General features: G+C 40.0%; 1 protein-coding gene across 1 annotated transcript in view; it reads right to left on the bottom strand.

Annotated features, from left to right (window-relative positions):
• Window positions 1-2378: 2378 nt before the first annotated feature.
• The window catches only part of NAA15 (N-alpha-acetyltransferase 15, NatA auxiliary subunit), a 36836-nt gene continuing 16144 nt past the window's right edge, over window positions 2379-23070 (bottom strand). The window contains exons 5-20 of the mRNA XM_071452500.1: window positions 21509-21643; window positions 21179-21332; window positions 18717-18836; window positions 17962-18057; window positions 17722-17828; window positions 17245-17317; window positions 16368-16537; window positions 15682-15834; window positions 13524-13652; window positions 10903-11116; window positions 9910-10103; window positions 7667-7775; window positions 7205-7303; window positions 6360-6503; window positions 5817-5914; window positions 2379-3835 (exon numbers count right to left, since the gene is read on the bottom strand). Of these exons, the coding sequence (XP_071308601.1) occupies window positions 3635-3835; window positions 5817-5914; window positions 6360-6503; window positions 7205-7303; window positions 7667-7775; window positions 9910-10103; window positions 10903-11116; window positions 13524-13652; window positions 15682-15834; window positions 16368-16537; window positions 17245-17317; window positions 17722-17828; window positions 17962-18057; window positions 18717-18836; window positions 21179-21332; window positions 21509-21643 (2196 nt within the window). The 3' untranslated portion in view covers window positions 2379-3634. The remainder of the gene's footprint in view (window positions 3836-5816; window positions 5915-6359; window positions 6504-7204; window positions 7304-7666; window positions 7776-9909; window positions 10104-10902; window positions 11117-13523; window positions 13653-15681; window positions 15835-16367; window positions 16538-17244; window positions 17318-17721; window positions 17829-17961; window positions 18058-18716; window positions 18837-21178; window positions 21333-21508; window positions 21644-23070) is intronic.

Raw genomic sequence — 23070 nt, 5'->3', positions numbered from 1 at the left:
ATCCGGGTCTGTTGAGCTGGATTATGGTATCAGGTGGTTTTGTTGGCATTGGTAGTACATGTCCAAAGCAGAACTGTGGCACCAACATGTGAATGCTGCTGCAGGAATGATGGCACCACTGCTCCAGCCCCCAAAGGCATCACATTAGACAGACACCTTAATTCTTCTGATTTTTCTTGCTCACATGATACTGAAATTGTGTGTGCACCTCTGGCTCCTCAGCCTGATCTCCCCCTGCCCTCATGGGTGTTTTCTTTCAGGGAAAATATAATTCAATCCCTGAGTTTCTACACCAGCTTCCTGAGTCCACTGTTGTGGCTGCAGCACCTCCAAACCTTGCAAACCCAGATGCTAAAGGAAGATGTAACAGGCTGATCATGAACACCTTATCTAGCCCCAGGGAGCTCCCTGGGACACATGAATTTGCTCCCTATGCTAGGGGGAAATCTGGGTGACAAACTTCCCTCTGTTCTGGCTGACACAGCAGGCATCAGGACAAGCCTTGTCCCTGTGAACATGCAAATATTCAGAACGCAGCCAAAATAAAAAGTCAAATATAGCTTTGAAGGCATTTAATATGCAAAGAAATTAATGAATGAATAGGTAATTTGGAGGCTATTTTACCTGGTTGTTCACACATGTGCCTGCATGCTTTGCTCTCTGCCCCGAGGAATCAAGTACCTCACCCACCATCACAGGGCAAACCATAACTTCCAGTTCCCTACAATTTAAGCCCATGAAGAACTCTGGCATTGCTTCATGCAGTGTGCACCATCTTCTCTGATCCAGGCAAAATTGATTTCGTACCCAGGAAATATTTTTGTAGCCAGGAAAGATACCCGTATCATGTGTCATCAGCAGTGCCTTCACTGACGGTGACATTTTCCTTCTCCAGTGAAAATCATGAAGAATCAAACTAAATTGTGTCATGCCAGTGCTCCAGGTCACTGACCACACCTGCATTCCCTGCTCACCTGCTCTGGCAGCCAAGCACCAGTGATTATCATTTTGCATCTCAGCACACAAGGGAAAGCTTCCACTGCAGCACAGAGAAGACTGCGCTGGATTTCAACTTCATTGCCAGCTCTAAAAGCTCTTCCTCACAAGTCAGGCTTGCATCCAACAGAACGGATGTGGAGATGAAGGAATAACAATTTCTTTGCCAATTAAAGCACCTCCATTTTCAGGCAAACTCTTGGCTTAGTTTTCTGTCCTGGGCTGGCAGTCTTCTGGAGGGGATGAGCAACCTCTTTAATCCAAAAGCACCATCTCTGAGGCAGTGTGGATGCCTTTCAGCAAGGCTGTGAAGTGTCTTTGGGAAACTCAAAAGAGATGTGTAGAGGAAGACTTCTGGAAGGCCCACTGAAGAATCCTGTTCTCCATTTGCATAATTAAAGACAACGAGTAACTTCCAGCTTTTAGTTCATCCATTTCAATGCAAAAACAGGCAGTGAAAAAGTAAAAGAAGTAATCCCATTGATAGGCAGCACCCAAAAGCCCCAGTGCATCTGGAAAAACAAGCATTTGCTTGATGCAATCCACAATCTGTTACGAGTGAGCACTCATGTGCCTCCAGCTTAAGCATCGGCAGCCAAGAAATGGGCAGCAATAGTCAAGAGGCAAGGCCAAAATCTCACAGCTTGTGTAGGCAAGACTGAACCATCTCCAGGAGTTGCAGAAGAGATGCAGTCCAAGTACCTCAGGCTGCAGAAACAACTGAGATCCAGACACCAACACCAGAGTCACTAGTAGGCTCTGCAGGTATTCTAGTCCCCAAGAGCCCAGCAGGCAAATACACAAATACAGCAGCCCACAGTTGTGATGGGAACTACACTGCAAACACACACCAGGACAGGCTACCCATGAACAGAAGGGGAGATGCAGACACAGTAAAGAAAAGCCTGTTGTTCTGACAGTCAGCAACCTACAAACCCCAGTCAGTCTTCTAGGATCTCCTAACTGTACATGCAAGGCTGTGTATCCACAAAACAGATAGTCTGTAACTCAACTCCTGCAGCAAAGAAGGCACTCACTTTGTAAGCTGTAGTTTATTTCTGCTCTTTTATATGATGAGCCTACAAAAGAAAACATTTGAGTACTTATCTCTATTATTAACACAGTAGACTTATAGACTGAAGCTTGACTTGGAAACACTGGTGGAACTCAAGAGCCGAGTAGCAAAGCATTTTGTTATAGGACTTCCCAGACATTCAGTATTTACAGAGAACGCATTTGCACTTGATACTCAATGCCCACCCATCAGCAGCAGTGACACTGTTAGCATGACTGGACAGCACAGTAAGCCAGCCCTGAGCTGCACTCCAGCAAACCCATTCACTGTCAGAGTACAACATAGATTGGTTTGAATATTCACACAGTTGTTTTTCAAAACGTTTTATTGCATTATATTTGGTACCTTATGTTTGACAAAGGAAATTACATCTGTAACTGCAGGAATAAGAAGCTGGTCTGTTATTGAAAAAAAAATCTTGGGCCCCTTAAAAGTTACAAAGTCTTGGGCTTGCCTGAAACAACTGAGCAAGAAATATATTCTTATAAATGTAGGGCTTCAAGTATTACAAACCTGTGACACTGTGGAAAAGTTCCAGAGGTATCTAAACTGCAGCACTTTTTTTTTTTTCTGCATAACGTGAACAAGGCCTGCTGAGGTTTTAATCTATTAGTCTCTTGATCAGTCAAAATGGTAGTCAGGAGTTTTCCTCTTTGCAACTTCAAGCCATAGTATGTTCTCATTTTGTTTTCACTCTACGTGAAAAATGCATGCGATCTTTCTAATTGGTGCCACATCACAGTGCATAATTTTATTTGGTTCTTGCATTACAGTTTTAAAAAGTTTGGCCAACCTGCACCGATAGGTTCATCTCCAGAACAGCAGTGCTGATTCTCCCCTCCCCACCCCAAGGTCAATTCCAAGAGAGACCACTTGAACTGGTTCCTTCAGGTAAAAACTGTGGTGCAAGAACACCGAACTGATGGTGTACAGTGAATTTCAGAGACACAACAAGCTTGTTGAACACACTATGTTTCTTAATTCCGGTTGACAGCCGTATGTCCAAGCACCCCAACGCAACAAGCACGTCGCAGGTTCCTCTCTATAGTCTGATTCACATTGCATACTTCCTATGGACACAATCATCCCCCGTATCAAAATCAGTCAGATGCTAAAGCCCCATCAACTCTTTGTGCTCAGTGAAAGAATCCAGTGCTAAAACAGCAGTTTTGCTGTCTGAGATAACAGTAATCTCACAAGACAAATTTAAATTTAATATTTCTGCCACACACCTGCTCTGAGGGCTCTACACCTCCAGGTCTCATATAAATTAGTTTAAAAACATGGGTGGGTAGGTGAGGAAGAGGGTTGTTTATTTTTTCCTTTTTTTCAATTTTAGCAGCTTTTAATTTTTAAGAAACCAAACAACCTATAACCACTAATATGTTAGATATTTTATATATATACTTTGTCAGCAGGATAAAAAAAAAGTAAAACTATTTGAAGGCAACGGGATTTTTTTTCCTTCTGTTCTTTGTGTAAGTTAGAACAATTCAGCAGGTGCGTGACAAAAATATTATACACCAGATATGGTCCAACGTCATATTTTTGCAATCAAGTTGTTCATATTTCATTGGCCAGTTCTTCAGGTTCTGCAGAACTATCTCCATTAACTGTGATCTTCATATCCTCTTCATATCCAGGGGGCATGAAAGCCAAAGCATAAGGGAAAAGCTTATGACAATTTGCTCTGTAAGTTTCAGATGCTTCTTTACAGTCTCCAAGGCTACCATCACATAAAGCTTCTAATACCTCCATACAAGTCTAATGAAAGAGAAAAATAAACAAGGGTTAGGGTTTCTTCAACCTTCAGCTGAACACGCACAACGCAGGTTTCACACAGCAGCTGTGCTGTCTGAGGTAAGAATAATTTCCCAAGACACACTGAAAACAGTATTTCTGACACAGACCTGCTCCAAAGGCCACACACCTTTCAAGATCCAGTGACATTCTAACTAAGCACAGCATGAAATACCAATGTAGTCTGATTTGAAAGAATGCACTTGAAAAAGGGATCTCAAACACAGCTAGAAATATTGACTGTAAAATGAAATAGTCATTTGCCACCTGTTTCTTTTTCCTAAGACCCCCCCCATTCTTGGGACACACTGACCATTTCAGCAACACATAACATACCTTTCAATCACACCAAATGACTGATATTACCACATTTTTCAGATTTTTGCTCACGATTTAGAAGAGAAAAAGGGCATTTCCTGTGCAATTTTTTTCAGCCTGCATTCCAAGCATGAGAAGCCAACCTAGTGAGCTCCACTAAAGCCTGGCAGCATTTCACACCTGCCCGTGGCTGTGTGCAGGCATTAGCAGAGCCAGGCAGTCTTCTCCTGCCCCTCTGACATTGAGTACAGTTTTGGTTTCTCCTGTGGCCTGGGATCAACTGCTCTGTCCTCCTGCTGAGGGGTTATGGAGCCCTCCTCAAGGACCCCTTTTCCTCACATCTGCTCTTGGTAACACTGGCATCCTCCAAAGGTCAAATAGATCGGGTTTTACAGCTGCAGTGTTCCCTGAGACACCGGCTCTTTATGCAATGAAATGTAATAAATTTGACCTCTTTGCATACAAAAATGCCCTTCAACAACACCTAGACTCCTTTAGATCCTCCTCCATTTTTAGGGCACTTTTAATTTCTCATCTACAAGTTCAGTGGAAGTCCAACTCTTCCTTCATGCTGGCATCAAACATGCTTTAAGTCAACATTTTCAGTGTACAGGAGTGCATTTATGCACTGCTGAGTTGGAAAAAGCTTCTTCTAGTCTTAGCAACTCTGCACCTCCAGAACAACCAATACACTTCATTGGTTACACTTCATCTTTCCCCAGGCCAATTCCCAGAATTCCACTCACAGGCAAAAACCAGCAAATAGAAGGCAAATTAATTTTTGTTTTCTAAATCTACTTATAATCTAGATTAAACTCTTTGAGACCACTCAAACAGAAAGAAACCAAATCACCCAAAAACCAACACCCAAACAAGACAAGTTGATGAAAAATGCTAAATATGTACTTAGAATATAAAAGACATGAGTTTGTGTCCCAGACCACAACAGCTAGAATAGATAAAGGTTCTGAATCTTTACCATCCTAAACCAGTCAAACCAAGGCAAATTGTCCTTTATTGTCTCTTTCTCCCCACCTCTATCTGATCCAAAAATTCTGCTATAACTTAAAATCCTTCACAAATAAAGTTCTATTGAAGCCACTACATCTCCTAAGAGATGTTTTTTGAAAAACTCAAAGACTCATTGGTGAGCTCTTCACTTAACTACATGCTAGGGCAGAACTGGGCATATGCAGCTTTTATTGAACCTGTGGGAATCCCCACAGCTTGCAGGAAGCTGACCATGGAAAGCCTTCCCAGAGTCTGTGCCACTCCTCTTTTTGTGAACAGCTGCCTGTGTGGCAGCCAAGGCTCAGACAAACTAGCACCTTTTCTTCTGCCCTGTGAATGCTCTCAAGTTTAATACGTTTCCCCATTACCTGCAGCAATAATATGGCTTCCACTGCTGCTATTTTCCTATTAGCACAAAACTAAATAATTTAAATGTGCAAAAAGGATATTAAATATTTCAGTTCAGATGAACCTGACATCCCTTTCTTTCACAACTCAACCTTTTTGTGTGTTATGATAAGGCACAGCAATGATTTCAGCTTCCTCTTACCTCCAAATTTCGCTTAAAGCTTCCACAGATAAAACAGAAGGTGTCTACAATTTATAAATACTTTACCTGAAGATTTCTGTTAATAAGGGATTCATCCAGGGTCATTGCCAGTTCCACTGCCCTTTTCTGACTGGAAGGATCTAAATAGTACATCATTTTGGCAGCTACAGGAGGAAAAGGAAGAGTCATCACCCAGTGGATGGCCAAAGTCATCTTATACACAAACAGAAAACAGGGATGATATGAGGAAGAGGGGTGGACTGAACTCTCCAGCAGTAGTTCCACATGGAACCAACTTGGAGCATAAAGCCTGATACCTAAGCAGGTCAAAGGGAAGCTCCAAACAGAGCATTAAAACAAACATTCCGCACACATCAGAAACAATGGGGCAGAGGTCCCCACATTTCCACTCCAGCAGCACAAAGAGAAAATTAAGGGAAACCACAGACAACCTGGCGATCATGTTGTCAGTAAAACACAACCAGAGAAGAAAGGCACTCCAGAGGAAAGGAGTGATTGCCACATCACTGGGGCTGGTACTGAGATACCAGTGCCAGAGAAGCACAGAACATGTACAACAAAGGCAGAACAAGGAAAAAGACAAAATACCTGATAACCTATGTGGCAGTGAGTCATAGTTCCTTTTAAGGAAAGCTTCATTGAAGTTCTTTGGATTAGTTGCTCCAAAAAGCCGATTCATTTCTTGGTTTAACACTGTTCTAACAGCATCAGGCAGATCCTTACTTTCAGATACTGTTGGAAAAAAGAAGTTGAGGTGAGCACAGGTAGTAATAGTAAAATATGATTTATGTATTTATTTTAGTATTTTTCATGTTTACATCATTAATATAATTGGAAAGTATCTCAAAGGAAGATGCATGAAATTTGATCAGATAATACTGGATGTGGTTAGAAGAAGCTTAACTGTGGCACTTACCTGATGCTTAGAAAAAGTCAGAGCTTTTTTACATTAATATACTCTCCCCCTTACTAATTAAAACCTATTAGGCTCAGAGGTTAATATCATATAGGTCTGTTTTTAAGTGAGTCTACTCTGTAGCCCCCATCAGAAAGGGTGACCTCTGGGGCAGGGGAAGGGAGAGAATTCTCCCAACTTTTACCAGCAAGGACAGAATTCTAAGCCCTCTCCGTGCATGCTTACACAGGCTGTCAGCAGAAAAGCCCCACTCCTCACTCTGCAATTCCCATTTCTTCACTGCCTCTCTCTTTCAGGCCTCACATACTGCTCACAGTCTTAAAAACTCTTAACAATACTGGAATGACTCCTAAATCCAGATGCAACCATAATAACCATAATTAATTTCAGCATCAATCAGTTTTCTGATACATGCTTCAAATATTTGGAATTGATTGTGCTAAAGATCGATGACTGCAAGGCTAGGGGCATCACCTGGCAGTGTGCACAGAAGGAGTCCTACCCAACAGACACATACCACTGCTGAAGAGATGAATCATACACTCGTGGAGCCAAGGATGACTGGAATCAATAGCAAAGGCTCTCTTCACAGACTGCAGCATCAGAAGGAACTTCTCTGGAAAGAAAAACCAAGTGTGGACAAGTGCTCAAAAACCTGTGGCAGGAAATCACTGCATTGTGTTACAGGAGTATTTAGTGTTTGAAATTAGAATGATCAGAAGAATTCACAGCTGAGTTTGTGGCAAAAGCCATTTTTAATAACACGCATCTATTTAACCAGTGAATTAAGTGCATAATCACCAAATGTTCCAGCTTTGGTTTGCACATACTGCTCATTGCTGGAGTGTTGGCCCAGTGAGAAGTTCTGTGCCGTGACAGGGATGGGCTCCTCACACTTCATCAGTAATTGCTGCTTAAGTTCCAATATACACCTTTACAATTCACATATTGCCTGCTTTCATTAAGTGTCCTCACTTACCTTTTCGAAAATATATCTCAAAGGCAAAAAGATGAGTCTCTATTTTGTTCTTCACTAAATTCTTCAAGGGTGTTAAAAATTTAATGGCTTCTTCCAAAGGTGCTTCAACCTACAGATTCAAGGGAGTGACACACAACCAAGTCAAAGTTGAAACCTAGTGACTACAACAACAAAAACCAGCAATTGCTGAGTCACATCAGAGAGTTACTCTCCTAAGGCAGTGCAGAAGATGCTTAGAACCTCTTCTGTTACAAATTCTGCAACCTTCACTCAATGTCTAAACACAGACTAACAAGTCAAAAGTATTTGCTTTCTGATGGCTACAAGTCACGTTCTGCTAGAGAGATCCAATTCTTTTCCTTCTGTCATACACCAGCATGAACACACCTGGAGCTGGACCTGCCCTGGAAAGGGCAGTGTGGCTGCCCACACCCACCTGCGTACCTGGGCCTGAGGGAAATGACTGACAAAAAATTCTGCTCACGTGAGCTTCAGACAGGCTCCTACAAGCTGCCAGATCACAGTGACAGTCCCAGCCAAAACACCAACAGCAAGCTGGAAGTAGTTAGATATTGAAAAAGGTCTCCTGATCTTAGCTAGTGTAATCCAGCAAATGGACAGCTTTCACAGAAATTAATTCTGTGCAGGTTCTTTACAGACAAGTGTCTTGCACACAGAGGTTTGGCATTACTCAAACAAGAACTGTCTGCTGTCCTTAATTTTTTTTTATTAACAGAAACTACTCTCTAAGAAGCAAATACAAATGTTGTTGTGTGCCAATACCAATTCAGCAATGCTGAAGTGATAGACTTAGTTGCAAGTAACTTGAGTTGAAGATTGCAATAGACACCCTCCGGTTAAATCTAACTACAGCATCTTTAAAACACTCACATCACTTCCGTGTGCTGCTGCTGATTTTACATACACAGTGTGCACATCAACTATTTGGAACCTCTAAAACCCCATTTCAAAGCCATGCCTCCAGTACTGAAGATACATATCCAAACAAGTCTAGGGGCAGCTGTTTCAGGACAACTATTTCCAAGTGCCTAACTGTGAAAAATGGTCTTGGGGCACCAGCCGCATTTGGAAACCGCTATATATATCATGATTGTGGTATTGAATTTGGAATTATATTATATTCACATCTGTATATTACAGACATAACTAGATTTGCCAAGGAAATGCATTATACAGCTGCAGCTGTTCCTTACAATCTTGGGGACTGGCTAGATTTTTCACGGGTACCCCACGACATTCCTCTACTACAGAACTCCATTTCAATAAATGCTGCTGCATTTCCATCTTGGTCAGCATTGCAGTTAGTTCTGCTTCTTGCAGCCAGTGAACTACACAATGGAAATACCAGCAATATTCTTAATAACTACTCAAGTTCAAGTCACTTGTTTCTTGGCTACAGAGTGAAGTTCACTGGCTCAACTTGCAAATATCCCTTCAAGAGCAAACACAACTCACTGCAGTGTGAAAAGTAGGAATATAGATCCAGAATACTGGATCTATTAAGACTTGCCATCTACACTACTATTGCTATAAATTAGTTTTCCAGTCTCTGTAATTTCCTTATCTTGCCCTTACATTTTTGAGTGTTTTCCTGCTCCTTACAGGTATAACTTCTGCTAAAGGAAGAGTCTTCTGACTCACCTCCGTTTTATATCTCTCTATAGCTCTTAATCCAGATCTCTAAATCCATCTCAGTCTAGTCTACTATTTACTACTGCAGCTTCTTGATTCCTTTTCCCCCCATTCAAAACATGTGCAAACAAATCTCGTTAAAGCATTCAGTGCTTCAGTGTCTCCTCTTGGACAGACTGACTATGTGAAGAGAATAAAGAAATAAAACAAACAAGAACATCAGGGGGCATGAAAGAATGAATAATAATGACCTTCCATACAGGACAGAAAGACTTGCACACCACCAGCTAGAAATAGGGTACAATCAACAAGGTAGTGCAGCAGACATATGGAGATAATTCCACATGTAGCAAAAGTTTATGACTTCAATTATTGCCTTTGAGAACTAGGCACAAAAACTGTGATTTCCACACTACTGACACTGTATCTAACCAACTAGCCCTAGAAAGGAATTATTTTTTAAACACTGCCTGTGAAGAGATGCCACCCAAAAAAATGTACAAGTTATTTGAATGGCTTTGAAGTCTTATGTGTGCTTCCTGCAACTTTTCTAGAAATTTCTAAGCCTTTATTATTACATTGGTAAGCACCTTTGCCAGTTTCTCAGGGATCAGTTCCTCTTTCGGTCCTCCAATTTCTTCATCATCATCATCTTTCTTCTTTTTCTGATTCCTCTGTTGCTTCTCCTTCTCAGCATTTTTCTTCTCCTCCTCCAGTTGTGCTTTCTTCTGGGCCCTTCTCTGCTTATTTCGTAGCTTCTTTAGCTCCTTGTCAGACATATTTGCTGTACACACACAAAGGACACACGCAACACTGATGTCTCATAATTAACAGCATCACGCAGATGTCAGACAGCACCGCCTTTTTTAAACTGTATCTACTGACAAGCAGTGCTCTCATTACCTTTGTAAAAGCTTATTTACTATGGATAAATTGTTTTGTAGTCTATACTGATGCTTCATAATCCTCAAATTCCTAAGTGGAATCAAGGGACAGAAACTAAAATAACAGTATAATGAGATGAAAAGTACTAAAACTTGACAAATTCCTCTCAAAGGATTCTCTCATGAAGGATCCTCTATTTGTACCATTTGAGATGCCCCAAGCCATAACTGCTTAAGCTGCTCTCAAATCAGAAATGTGAGGGGAAAAAATAGATGATTTAAACATGATTTTTACATCAGAAGCAAGAGATGGTAAAATTTACGTTGCTACCAAGTGAATTTTCTGCACACTGATAAAATGCTTAGAAAAGTTAGTACCAAGCACATCTGCTTCCATCTCCTATTCCATGGACCAACCAACACAAGAATTCATGTTTTTGCAGTCATTCTGTACCACAAATATTTTTACTTAAGAATTGCAACTCTCACTACAAACCCGTCATTGTTTTGTAATAACCACCATAAAAGCATGCATTAGTTTAATTTCCAGCAGAAGATGTACTTGACCATGCAGTCCAAGCTGCCATTTGCCTACTGTGAGTTGTGCAGAACTCTGTTTTTTGCTATCACAGACCTACCAAAAGTCCCCAGTAATTAGTGAACCTGCACTGTGATGAATGAATGCTGAGGGTTGCGTACCTGTATCAGCCTCGTGCTCTTTATTTTCATCTGTCAGGGGATTATCATGCAGTTTCAGGTAGATCTCTATGGCAATGCGTGCTGCCTTGAAGTAGAAGGGATGCTGTCGAAGCACATCCTCTAGTTTTAACAAATCCACGTAAGACCTAAGGGTGATCTTCCTCATACAGTACGTGTGGAAGTCAAACTGGTCATCCGTGATCTCTACAAAATGCTGTCACAGGGTAACAGAACATCAGTTAGCAAGTATTAACCACGAGATACCAACCTGGACTCAAAATAATAATTCAATAACAGCCTACTGTTTGACAAATACAACCTAACTATTACAAACATTAGCAAAACCCTCCAGCAATAAAGTCACAGTGAAAACAATGGAAGGTATCTTAGCCCAGAACGAAAATACATCAATTTCAGGATCTCACAAGTAACTACCTCAGAGAATCTCCAGTTTAACAGATAAATGTCCTGAAGTCATTGCACTTAAACATCATTCAAGGAGTTTTTCTTCTATGAACTGCTCTATTTTTTTTTATTCAAAAAAATTAATTCTGATTTCTACTAATACTATGGCAATATTGAATCTCACTCTTAATCAGACGTGAGAAAGCACTTGCTTTTGTTCAAGCTCTGCTTTCCACACCATCTGATGTCCCTTTGTCTTTGTTTAAGAGGCAGTAAAAAAGTCATTCCCCTGTTGAACTTCTCCAAGTACTTAGGATCTGATGTAACTTTACCCTAAACTCAGCTTTGTTTGCCAAAGCTCAGGATAGAAGAGTAAGCCCAACAAGCTAGTTGTGGTCTCCTCCTTTGGAAGTTAGCCCAGCTGGTGATGTACTGGCACATGTTTGAGATGTGACACTCAGATGTGAACCCTGTGACAGATGTACATAATGGAAGGAAAGCACTACTTTGAGTTTTAATTCCCCACGTGTCCTTTGGACTGCTGCTCCACACCTGCACAGAAGGTTCTGCAGCATCATCTTTAATAGTTTTTAGGATTCCTGAGCAGCAATATTGTAGGACCTTTTACTACTTATGCAGAGGCAGAGAATTTGTCACTGACTACACTGTGAACATGGTATTTCATGGGCTGCTTAATCATTTAGTACTGAGACAGAGCAGGTGCTGTCCTTGCAGCTTTCAGTCTGTTCCTGTGATCACATATTGATGAAATAATGTAGACTCTATAGAGATGCCTTCATAATCTCCACGATAAACTCCTTTTCTTGCAAAAGCTGATTATTTGCTCCCACTCTGTTTCCCCAGCCATCAATCAGCTATTACATCCATGAGATCAGATTCCCCACTTTTCCTGAGACACTTTAGATCCTTTACGGTGCTAAAGTATCAGATAAAAAGTGCTTCTGAAAACCAGAACACATTTCATCAACCAGACTGCCCCCTTTGCATAACTGGTCCCTCTAAAAGATCTAGAAGGCACTGCTTTTCCTTACAAAAGCTTTGTTGATGGCTTCTGAATTCAACACATTTGATTATCTTATTGTTGAACTTTGCTACACCTTCAATTCATCCAATAAATAAATTAAACACAGTGACTTAAATGCTTAGAAATACTCTTTGTGGTGGTGGCTTAAGTTATCACTTCATTTGCTGACCTCTTCTGGTGCCTAAGACAATTTGTAAGACCAATAGTTTCTTCTACAATAAAATCTTTCACTAATTGATTTAAAGGATTTGTGCAAACAAAACACAATCCTGGTAAACCACAAACCGGTGTGGATTGGAAGGGACCTTCAAGGTCATCTGTTTCCAATCCTCTGCCATGGGCAGGGACACCTTTCACTAGACCAGGTTACTTGGGAAATTTTACATCACTTTCTTCAAATCAGAATATTCCAGAGCTGAGTCCTCCCTGCAGAAGAGCAGCAGTGCTGAAATCCCCTAATGCCTCTCTAGGTGCAAAGAGGCACAGCTTCCTACCAAGTTCTGCTCTTTCAGCACTTCTTTTACACCCTCAGCTGTCTGGTCTCTCCTCTAGACTTGAATGTGCTTAAAAAAAAACCCTAATTCATACCTGCTTCTTTTTAAAGCTGTGCATCCAAATTTTGTTGTTTACCTCACTATGGATATCTACATTTAATGTGCAAGTGTTCCCCCTTTGAAATAAAACTAACTTCAAGAAGAAGCCATTGCTACTTGGCAATAGCTTCTTTTAAACTGTAGCTTTTTTTAAAAGGAGAAGATAGTTAATATTTTTGGTAATATTTTAAACATTTATTGTGTACCTCTAAAACAGTGCCTCAATAGTAACTGATATCTGTCCTTTACTTAAGGATGGGCTTGTCAGCTCATCCACTTATTTTTGGACTTCAAGTGCACATACTCTTCATTTGTATCTAAATACCCATTTCTTATGTACACTGCCAGAACTGAGATTATTTTTGACAGTTCTCGCCTCTCATCTGGATCTTTAACTAACTTTGTAAAATCTTTTCATAAAACACAGTTTACAATGGCACTTTTAGGAGGAAATGCAACTATATCAGCTTGCCAGTATCCACCATGAAATGCACCCTTACTGCTCAGAAAAGTGACACATCAGCAAGGTAAACTCAAACCAATGATTTCCAATGTAAGCCATTGAGCTGAATACGTACTCTCTCAATTTCATGGCATTTCTTAAGTGCTTCTCCAAATTTGTTCATTGCTTTGTAGGCTTGTGCACATTCTGTCTGAAACCACATGCACTGCATTTCATTAAGGTTCTCTACTGCCGAGGTTCCTTCCTAAAAACAAAAACAGCATTATACAAAAAATAAATCTCATTGGAGTCATCAGCTGCTACTTCTTTTATCTTGTCCTAATTAAAAGCACAGTTAAAGAAAATGAATGTTCAATCTTAGAACTGGAGTCTTGAAAGTGGAAAATGCCACAGTTAAAACTGACTAGCTTTGTTGATTAATATAAAATACAAATATAAAAATCTTGGTTACACCCACTGGAAGAGTCAGAAAGACACAAGGAAGAGCCAGGCAGTGACCATTTCACTGTGACAGCTGCTAATCTTTAGGTTAGGAGAGCCCTTCATTCAGTGTTTTTAATACTGTGTGCATGTAAGGAACACATGGCAACAAGGAAAAAACGACAAAAGAAAGGTTCCAGCCCACAACAAGACACTGACACCTGCAAGAAATGCTGCAGGATTTTTTCCCCCTCAACTAACACTGCCATGTGCATCTCTCAGAGAACTGCTGATTGAGCTAAGCATCCTCAGAGCAGCAGTAGATGATTATTTCCAATGCAGTCAGTACTAGAGAGTAAGGCAAGGCAAAAGGAACACACTTCAGTTTGACACCTTCTGGTTCAAAAAATGGGATTACAGTTGTCTTTCAAATCTGATATATACTTGCACAGATCCACAGAACTTGGCAATGACAGAGAAAGGCAGTGCTCAAAACAGCCTGACTTAGGCAACTGAAAATGAGGAAAAGCATCAGTTCTATTTTCATTATGCTTAACCTAGGACTCCTCTAATTATTGGGGTTTTTAATTAAGAAGCCTGTATTTGAGCACTAGACATAACATCAAATAGAAATAATTAAGAATGTAAAGAGCAAGTTGATCAAAATTTTTCAGTATTTTTCAAGTTCAGTTTTGGGTAACTGGCATGCTTCCTTTTAACATCATCTTAGAGCTGCTTAAGGCATTGAGGGAGGTCAAATTAACCTAAATTCATAGTGGGTTTGCATCACAACTCCCACACTGAGCTACTGAGCATACATAAAACAGAACTCACTCTCCCCTCATGCCGGCCTGCACACAGCCTTCATTTCACAAGGTCCTTCAGGCTTCCTTTATAAACACCATTCCCCCTTCTCTCCATTCAACCTACCTGACATTGCAGGTTTCCCCTGCTCTTTAAGAGAGGACAAAATGGGACAAACAAACAGACAAGGCTTTACTTCAGCAGGTAGATCCCAAAGGCTTGCTGCCTGTCTCCCACAGACAACACACAAATGACACTGCCAGCATTCCCAAACTGTAATTGGACAAATAGTCTGGAGAGACTTCACTGAGCTGTTTTGGCTTGCAGTTATGAAAGGATAGTACCAAAGTAGTACATTACAAAAAGTAACTATGTGTGACCATCAGACCTATCAAAATGGGGCTACAGCAGGGACAGAAAGTGACACATGCAATCATGCAATTCCCATAACACAACATTTCAACTCCAGGTAACTGGCCATGGGCAAGAAAATGGAAAAATAAAAGAAACAAGGTGTAACATGCAGCTTTCCTTCATCACTGATAAACACAGACTGGGGGATGAAATGTTGTTCACACAAGGAAGACACCTCACAAAGGCTCTCAGCTGTTAGCCACACAAAAATCATGTTCCAAGAGACATCTGAAATCTCTAACTTACTACCATTAGAAAAAAAGAGTCATGGACAACTTGACCAGGTCTTTCAAGTATCCTACAGAACCAACATTAAACCCAAAGATTATTGTGCAAAAATTATTTTCTCACATGTTCTCTCTAAAACAGGCATGCTGTATTTTTCCTACCTAGCAAAACTAACCAAACCCAAGCTTTATAGAGTTTTCACTTATTCCTGTGGCATTGTGCTTATCCACGATTAATTCAAACCCTGCTATGGACTACTATAACTGAAGCAAGCAACCATAGCTGCTCTGAAACAGAATTTAAATATGATAGTGAAGCAGACTACAAAGTTAAAAAAAAAAAAAAAGTTATTCCACAAGGGATTAGGCCCACATTATTCCAAAGACTTCTAGTAAAGTGCAACAAACCCGTGTAAACTTAGAACACATTTCTTCGGCTTCTTTAATGGAGTTTGCTTTCAACATATATTTTGCACATTTGGAGTTGATAAATCTGTCTGCCGTGTCCAAAGCCTGAGCTTCATCCATCCACCTTGCAGCTTCTTTAATATTTCCAGCATGCTATAAAGATAGAAATTTAAGTTGGATTGAGTAACTGTAAAACACGAATGTTTTATCTACTCGCTGCTTGATATAAATAGGTTTTTCTTTAGACTCTTAAAAAAATAAATAGCTTACTTCAAAAGCAAGAGACCTTGAAGAAAAAAAAAAAAAAAAAAAGCAGTTAAATACCTTTCCTCATTATGGAATTACTGGTCTTTTAGCACTGAATGTTTGTCCTGAAAATGCTTAAAGAACCAGTTTAGATAATCCCATTCTGATACAGTATCATAGTGCAGCCTGAGAAATTGTTTTAAGCAGCTACAAAAACAGGGGGTAAGAACAAATGAAAGACTCAATTTAATTTATCAGTGTGATTTTTAAACAAAGAATTCACATTTCTTCTTTACTGAGTTAGAAACCTACAGAGTGGCTTTTTCATATGCAGCAGAAAACCCCATGTCAAATAGCTTAACAATACCCTTACCTAGAAACTCGCTAGAGTTCCTAACAAACAAATAACATTTGGTCACTAAGAATAAAGCCAAACTTACCTTATAGATTTTTGCCTTCACAAGGAAGAGTTCTATCAAAGTGGGAGTACTTTCTATAGCAGCATTTATATATTCTAGAGCCAGCGATGGCAGTCCAATTTTATCATAGTGCTGAGCCAAGTAATACTGGACCCAGAGTAAAGTGGTTGGAGGTTCTTCTTTACCATCATCTGCCAGGAGCAAAATGGAGAGGGGTTGTTGGTTCACTTAATTACTAGAACAACATACCAGGAGCAAAACGCTCTAAGCACAGCCACTGAAATTAATTCTGTCTCTCTATCACACCTAGCAGAGCTTTCAAACTACTGGCCCTGGGTACGTACACCAGCTTTTAAGTCCATCCAAGACCCAGGCATGTCCTTCTCCCTCTGTGGTTTTAAGGAAAAGGGAGTTGCTGGGTCAAAAGCAGATGCACTCTGTTCCAACCATTTGCTTATGGCAGTCAGATAGGCAAAACCTCCAAGAACACAAAACACAGTCCCCAACAAAAGCTCCAAAACTCCACTTTTCCTTGAAGATTGTACTACCAGTATATTGCCTTTTGTTTGGCATTTCTGTAGTTATAGATTTCACACAGCTGTCAAACTTCAGTTTTCTGAACAGTGATCAACTCAAATCTTGAAAATAGCATACTTGAACTCAAAACTGCAAAGACATGACTAAATTCATGGATCCAGGAAAGCAATTTGGAGCAAGTGACTGTATTTTGAATACAGACTTTCTATTTGACAGCTGAGGTTCAGTTCTGCATTAGGGGAAAAACACAAACCACCCATCACCTCTGTTTCTTCCCTCCCCATTTCCCCACCTCTGAATGGACACACAGCACTTCTAAGCAGGCACTGCTTCCATGAAGCCCAACAGTCTCAGCACTCACCATTTGGGTTAAATAACCTGCAGCTTCTTAGAGAGGTCTCATAACCTATCACCAGCTCTTCTATGATGGCCACCTACACAGACAAGATGAGACACAGAAAAAACAATCTGTAGGCCAGATAGGATTTTATTTCCACTTGAGCTACTTGGTGTGACCCAAACTAGTTATTCTGCTAAGAAAACCTTGCAATATCCTGAATTACATTACATTTGAAAATGTACTCAACCTCACTTTGTTTTTAACAAATTAAAACCAGGCCTCCCTTGGTGAACACTTGCACAGCTTAAAATGACTAAATCTTAAGTTTTTTTACATTTACCAACTTGGCACATGCATGCCCACATTTGTACTTCTTTCTTCTCTCCACCGTATCAGGTCGCCTAAAGCAGTGCTCATGGGGAGAACACTGCAGAACAATGGTTTCCCTCATCTCTCCAATGCAGGCATGGACACATAAAAACTGGTTAGAACACTCACCTTCTCTTTGTCTTTATATAATGACCTCAAAGTATTGAAGACTGGTGGGCAACCTTTGCTGAAATTCATCCTTAAGAACTTGTCCAGACATTCCTTAAACTTTTCACCTTGAGAGGAAAAAGACCTGTTGATTTTGTTTTACCAGACATTACTCATCAATTGCAATTGTTTCTACCTTGCAATCAGAATCTAAGAAGCACAAGTGTTGATCACTACCTGCTCAGCAGAACATGCACTTACCAGACAGAAAGTTTAATGGTAATCTCCTTGGAACTAGTCCCCTGGGGTATTTAGTCCAGGCCTCCTCATAGATCTTTAGTCTCTCCATCATATTAGCTGGAAGAGAATGTTACAGTTTACTTTCCCCTTCCACTCTGGCAAGAAGGAAAAGGGGAAAGTGATTTATACCTGACTAAAAAAAGAATCAGAATATATAACAACTGTAATATAATATAAATATAATGGCTTCCTAAAGAAAAGAATTTCCTCCTTATTAAAAGCAATGAATGGAATGACTCCAAGGTACACAGTATCTGCTAATTCCTCTTCCAGCACTAGAACACTAACTGCTTATCTCTCCTCTTAAAAACAGCTCCTGCCTTATTGCTGTCTAAAACCTTCAAACAAGGCCAGTCAGGTGTATTAGCTACAACACAAGATTAAGATAACAGAAGCAGTAAAGGAAAAAGTCAAAATTAAAACTGTCATCTAAGAAATAATTCTATTCTTTCAACCACACACAAAGAGAATTGCAATTTTATGATTCTATGATTTTAGATAAGACAGGGTAACAACAATGCAAGAAACATTTCCTGTCTTTCTTAAGAAACCCCAACATTATGACAGTATGTACACACTCTGACTGAAAAGCAAAATTTAAATGGGGATTTTTAAAATAATAGTTTTAGTATTTAAAGCAATACAAGCTTTTCATACACGTAGTAATTTTAAATATATAGAAAAAGCTTATTGACTAAAAGATATCAAATCATTACCTGGCTTAAGTGCCTTTTCCAAGCCTTTGTAGTAAGCCCAGTTTTCAGGATTTCTTTCTTGCAGTCCCTTGTAGACTTCAACTGCTTCTTCAAGTCTGCCAAGCTGCAGCAGCAGTTCTCCTGTGTGAAACACAGGATGGCTTAAATTCAGGTAACAAGGTACTAAAGCAGGGTAACATTTATCCCTCTACACTAAAAGGCTGGATAATCCTTAGCTCCATCCACAGTCTCATTTCATAGAAAACATAAGCACTACATAGAGCACTACAAACTAGTTGACAGATATGCTTTACTTGGACAATAGCTGCAGTTAAAGTAAGATTATTTTACAACTCGGCCCATTATTCCCGAAACTTACTTGAAAATTTAATGCAAAATGCATATGATTTGGGCTTTTTTCCTCACTTCCTGAAGGGACTGGTTACTTTAAGTGCAGTTTTTACTGCAGAAGGCAATTAAAAGCAGCACATGGTACTTGATGTATAGAGCATCTTGAAAACCAAACAAACTGCAGAACTGCAAGCAAGAGAATGGTTCTTCAATCTGGTATTTCATGAAACTAACTTCAGTGTTTTTAATCAAGCCATTGATTAGATGGATGAATTTTCACGATTATGCCAACAAGTTTCCTTTTCATGATACTTCAATACAAATGAAAATTGATAAAGATCAGCTCTAACAATTGTATAAGCATCTTTGTTAATGCTGGAACTGCAACAGGAGTAGATTTCCTATTTCACAATGGAAAACTATTTAACAAAGCTTTGCTATTGGGAAATGCTAGGCAAGAACAGATGACACACCAGAGGTGAACAATATTTGTCTAGACTAAAGCAAGATTTTTTTACCCAATTTAAAAGAGGAAAATGCAAATTTACCTTTCTTCTTCCCTATGTCACACAATTAACATGCAGTTTTGTCAAGAGATGCTGCTTTCCACAGTTAAGAGTAACTTGAGGACTACACACTGAATCTAGTGCCCAGGAAAAAGTTCACTCACTGAGAATGACAGAATTGGGAAAACAAACCTTAAATTCTTTCTCTGAGGTGAAAGTTAATTTTTTTCCTATCTAAGAGCAGCAAATGCCAGCACAAGTTTCAGTGTTTTTCAGTTGTACTTCATCCACAGAGGCTTTTGCATGTGTGTTTAAAACTTGCACACACTCATTTATTCCAACAGAGAATACACAGCAGCCAAGCCAGTCCAAACAACACAATGGGAGCTGTGCCCAAAAAATTAATGACTTGTACCCTGCTGAAAGCACACAGACTGCCAAGAGTATTCCCATCCTTTTGTCCGGTAACTTCCTAAGGAGGTTTTGTGTTTTGGTCTCAGGTTTATTTTTCATGAAGTCCTATTTGCAAAACTCATTTTCATCCCAGACTTTGGACCTTCAAACACTAAGTATGTCACATAATACATCATCACAGAACATCAAGTACATCACAAGATCCTTCAGATAGAAAAATAAAGTCACAAAAAAACCCCTCCTACCCCCAAAAGTGCCACTATTGTGTTTCCAAAATGATCTGTGATATTGCAGTCTCTATATCCATCTCCTTTCATACGCAAACCAAGTAAGATATTCAGCTACCACGGAGAGTCATCTGCCATCCATCTCCTTGAGGAAACATCACACCTACCATGACTGTCACTACTCCATTCCTAGGCTCCTTCTGCAAGACACTGAGGTTACTATTAGCAGAAATAGGAACTGGCTGCAACATCTACATGAACAAACTAAACTAGAGTAGAAGGATTTCTTCTCTTTAAGCAACCATCCAAACAGATTCCAGTGTGAGCCGAGAACAAGCAGTACCTCAGCAGATTGGCAGTTTCACAGCAAGACTGTACAAGCATCAAGTAGGAGAGGAACAAAGCATGCTTTAACCAAGTGCACCTGTTAATGGAGCTGCTGGAATGAACTTGTATCACTGTGCAATTCCATCTGTGCAATATAAGCTACACTGCTGTATTGATCTGCTACAGTATTATACTCCAGGTTTGTAACAGTGCAGCAGAAGCTCCCCCAGCCTCACTGAGTGGTCAATTCCTACATGCTGCAAGGGTGACTGAGGACACTGAAAAGCCTTCTGCTGCCCCAAAGCTGACTGTTCCTTGGCAGCACGTGCTGTCCTTGTCAGGGCCACTATCAAAGCTGTAACAGCACAGGGGACACTGCTCAGACAGACTTCAGGACATCAGTTCAGCATCTCCTGCCTGAAACACCCAGTTGCTTACAAGTTTCAGAACAGCATGCCTGTACCTCACTGATGAGTTACCAGCTTGGGACAAGAGCATGACAGGACTGAATAAGCTGTGAGACAAGCAGTCATTTATAGCAGCAAAATTAAATAAATTAAGCTAAAACCAAATCTGGGTTCCAAAAGATGGGAAAAGTTGACAGTACAGAATCCCATTGTACACTACGTGTTTCAATGTATCTTGAGCAAGTGATTACCTTTAGTTTCTTCAACTGCCAGTTTATCACAGATCTGCTTTTCATAGGTACAGAGATGCTCCAAGGCTTCCTTAAAGAGCCCTGCTTCCCGGAGGACTTGGTTTTGATAGAGCAGCAGTTCACTGTACTCATAGTCCACTTTGTCAGGTGATGTCTGCATAGGAAAGCCAGGCACAGCACACAGATCAGCCTTGTCATTGGAAAATTGGGGAACAAATTCATTTGACTAAACAAAGTTGAGTCATGCATGAAGTTTTCTCATCACGAAAGGCATGTTTTATTTTTGGCTTTAGCAGCACTCCATATAGCAATTTCATGTTCTCCTCTTACCTGCTGTGTCTTCCTAAACTCCTCTAGAATTTTTGCTGCCATTTCATAGTCTTCCAGCAAATGGTAAGCGATGGCATAGCCGATCCATGATGCTCGCTGTGCAGGTCGCAGCTGAAGCAACTGGTATCTTGTTTCCTGCAAAACAGTAGCTGCTGATTTTACTCTGATACTCTCTAGAATCCATTAGGCAAGACTCTGTCTTCAATATTCTACTATTTAAGGAGTCACTGCGAAATAGTTTTGTATATGCATTTTATTCACCAGAGAAAGAATAAACTTGGAATTGCAATGGTGTTCACTGAAAAAAAAGTAAGCCTTCACAAAATAACACGTCCAACCAAATCCTGATGAGTCAGACTAACTTTGTTAATGCATGACACACATGCTTTTCCTGTCTAACCACCTATGAACAGAACATAATTAAGGATACTTGGCCTGAATTGCAGGAACATGGACTGGTGTTTCAAATTAACCTTGAAAGTACATATGTATTTAAATAATTGGAAGTGTTCTTAGGCAACACAGGTCACGCAAACACATTGCTACTCTTTGGCAAGAGGATAATTACAGCTGGAAAAGACAACAGATTTCCTTGGTATCACGCAATTTCAATGCCATAACTTGTTTTGTTATAGACTGCTGAAAGGCATTTTCAAGTAACTTAAAGGAAAAAAGTTACTTCCTATTGAAAAATGCCTCAACTGTCAAAAGTAGGGAGTAACAAAGAACAAAAACTAGTTACAGCTGGTTGAATAGAATGATGAGCACTCAAGATATTTTCACGTAGTGAAGGCTGGAATTTAAGCAAAGGAAAAAAAAAATCAACCAAAACACAATCTAATTCCCAATTTTGAGAGCAAATTCACATTCTTCAGAGACCAGCATATGAGTAGCCATGAACTACTGACTTCTAAGCATCCTAACATTTAATCCTTAATGCATTTGGCAACCATGTGTTACTTGTATGTTTAGAGATTACAGAATTTGCATTCACATTTATCCGGAAGCCAAGAAAATAGAAATTTGCAAACACATTTTGCAAATGTGCATTTTGGCACCTACACTAAGTTTTAGCTATCTTGTCTTGGCAAGAGCGGAACCAAATTCCTAAATGAAAGAAATTAAGGTGAAACAATCAGTGATTAAGAATTGTCCTGAGTCAGGAGTAAGTTCTCTGAGGACCTTTGCTAGCTGATGGTTCCACACAACTCTGATTTTCTCCTGGCTGTAACTAACGTTACCCTAATTTGAAAAGGAAGCATTACATGAAGAGACCAACTAAAGTGTTTTAAACAACACGACTTTAGAGGTGCAAGGGAAACCTAAAAAGATGAAAACCTGACAAAAAAATTGAGCTGTCGCTCACTAATGCCCAAGCTGGCAAGGAACCAGGTATGATCTTTCAAGCAGCACACTGCTTTTTCAGTTAGCACCTACTGCTAAGAGCAAACAGGGGTCACTGATATAAAGGTGCAGGGATATATGGTACAAAGTTACTAAAAAATACAAACTCCTTTGCCTGAATAAAAGGCAAATTCTGAACACATTGCCTCTTACCTACA

This window comes from Agelaius tricolor, unplaced genomic scaffold (assembly GCF_023055355.1).
Source record: "Agelaius tricolor isolate 1412-34295 unplaced genomic scaffold, bAgeTri1.0.p SCAF_34, whole genome shotgun sequence".
NCBI classification, from domain to species: domain Eukaryota; kingdom Metazoa; phylum Chordata; class Aves; order Passeriformes; family Icteridae; genus Agelaius; species Agelaius tricolor.
Note: the sequence above shows the minus strand (reverse complement) of the source record. Positions and strands in the feature narration are given on the sequence as shown.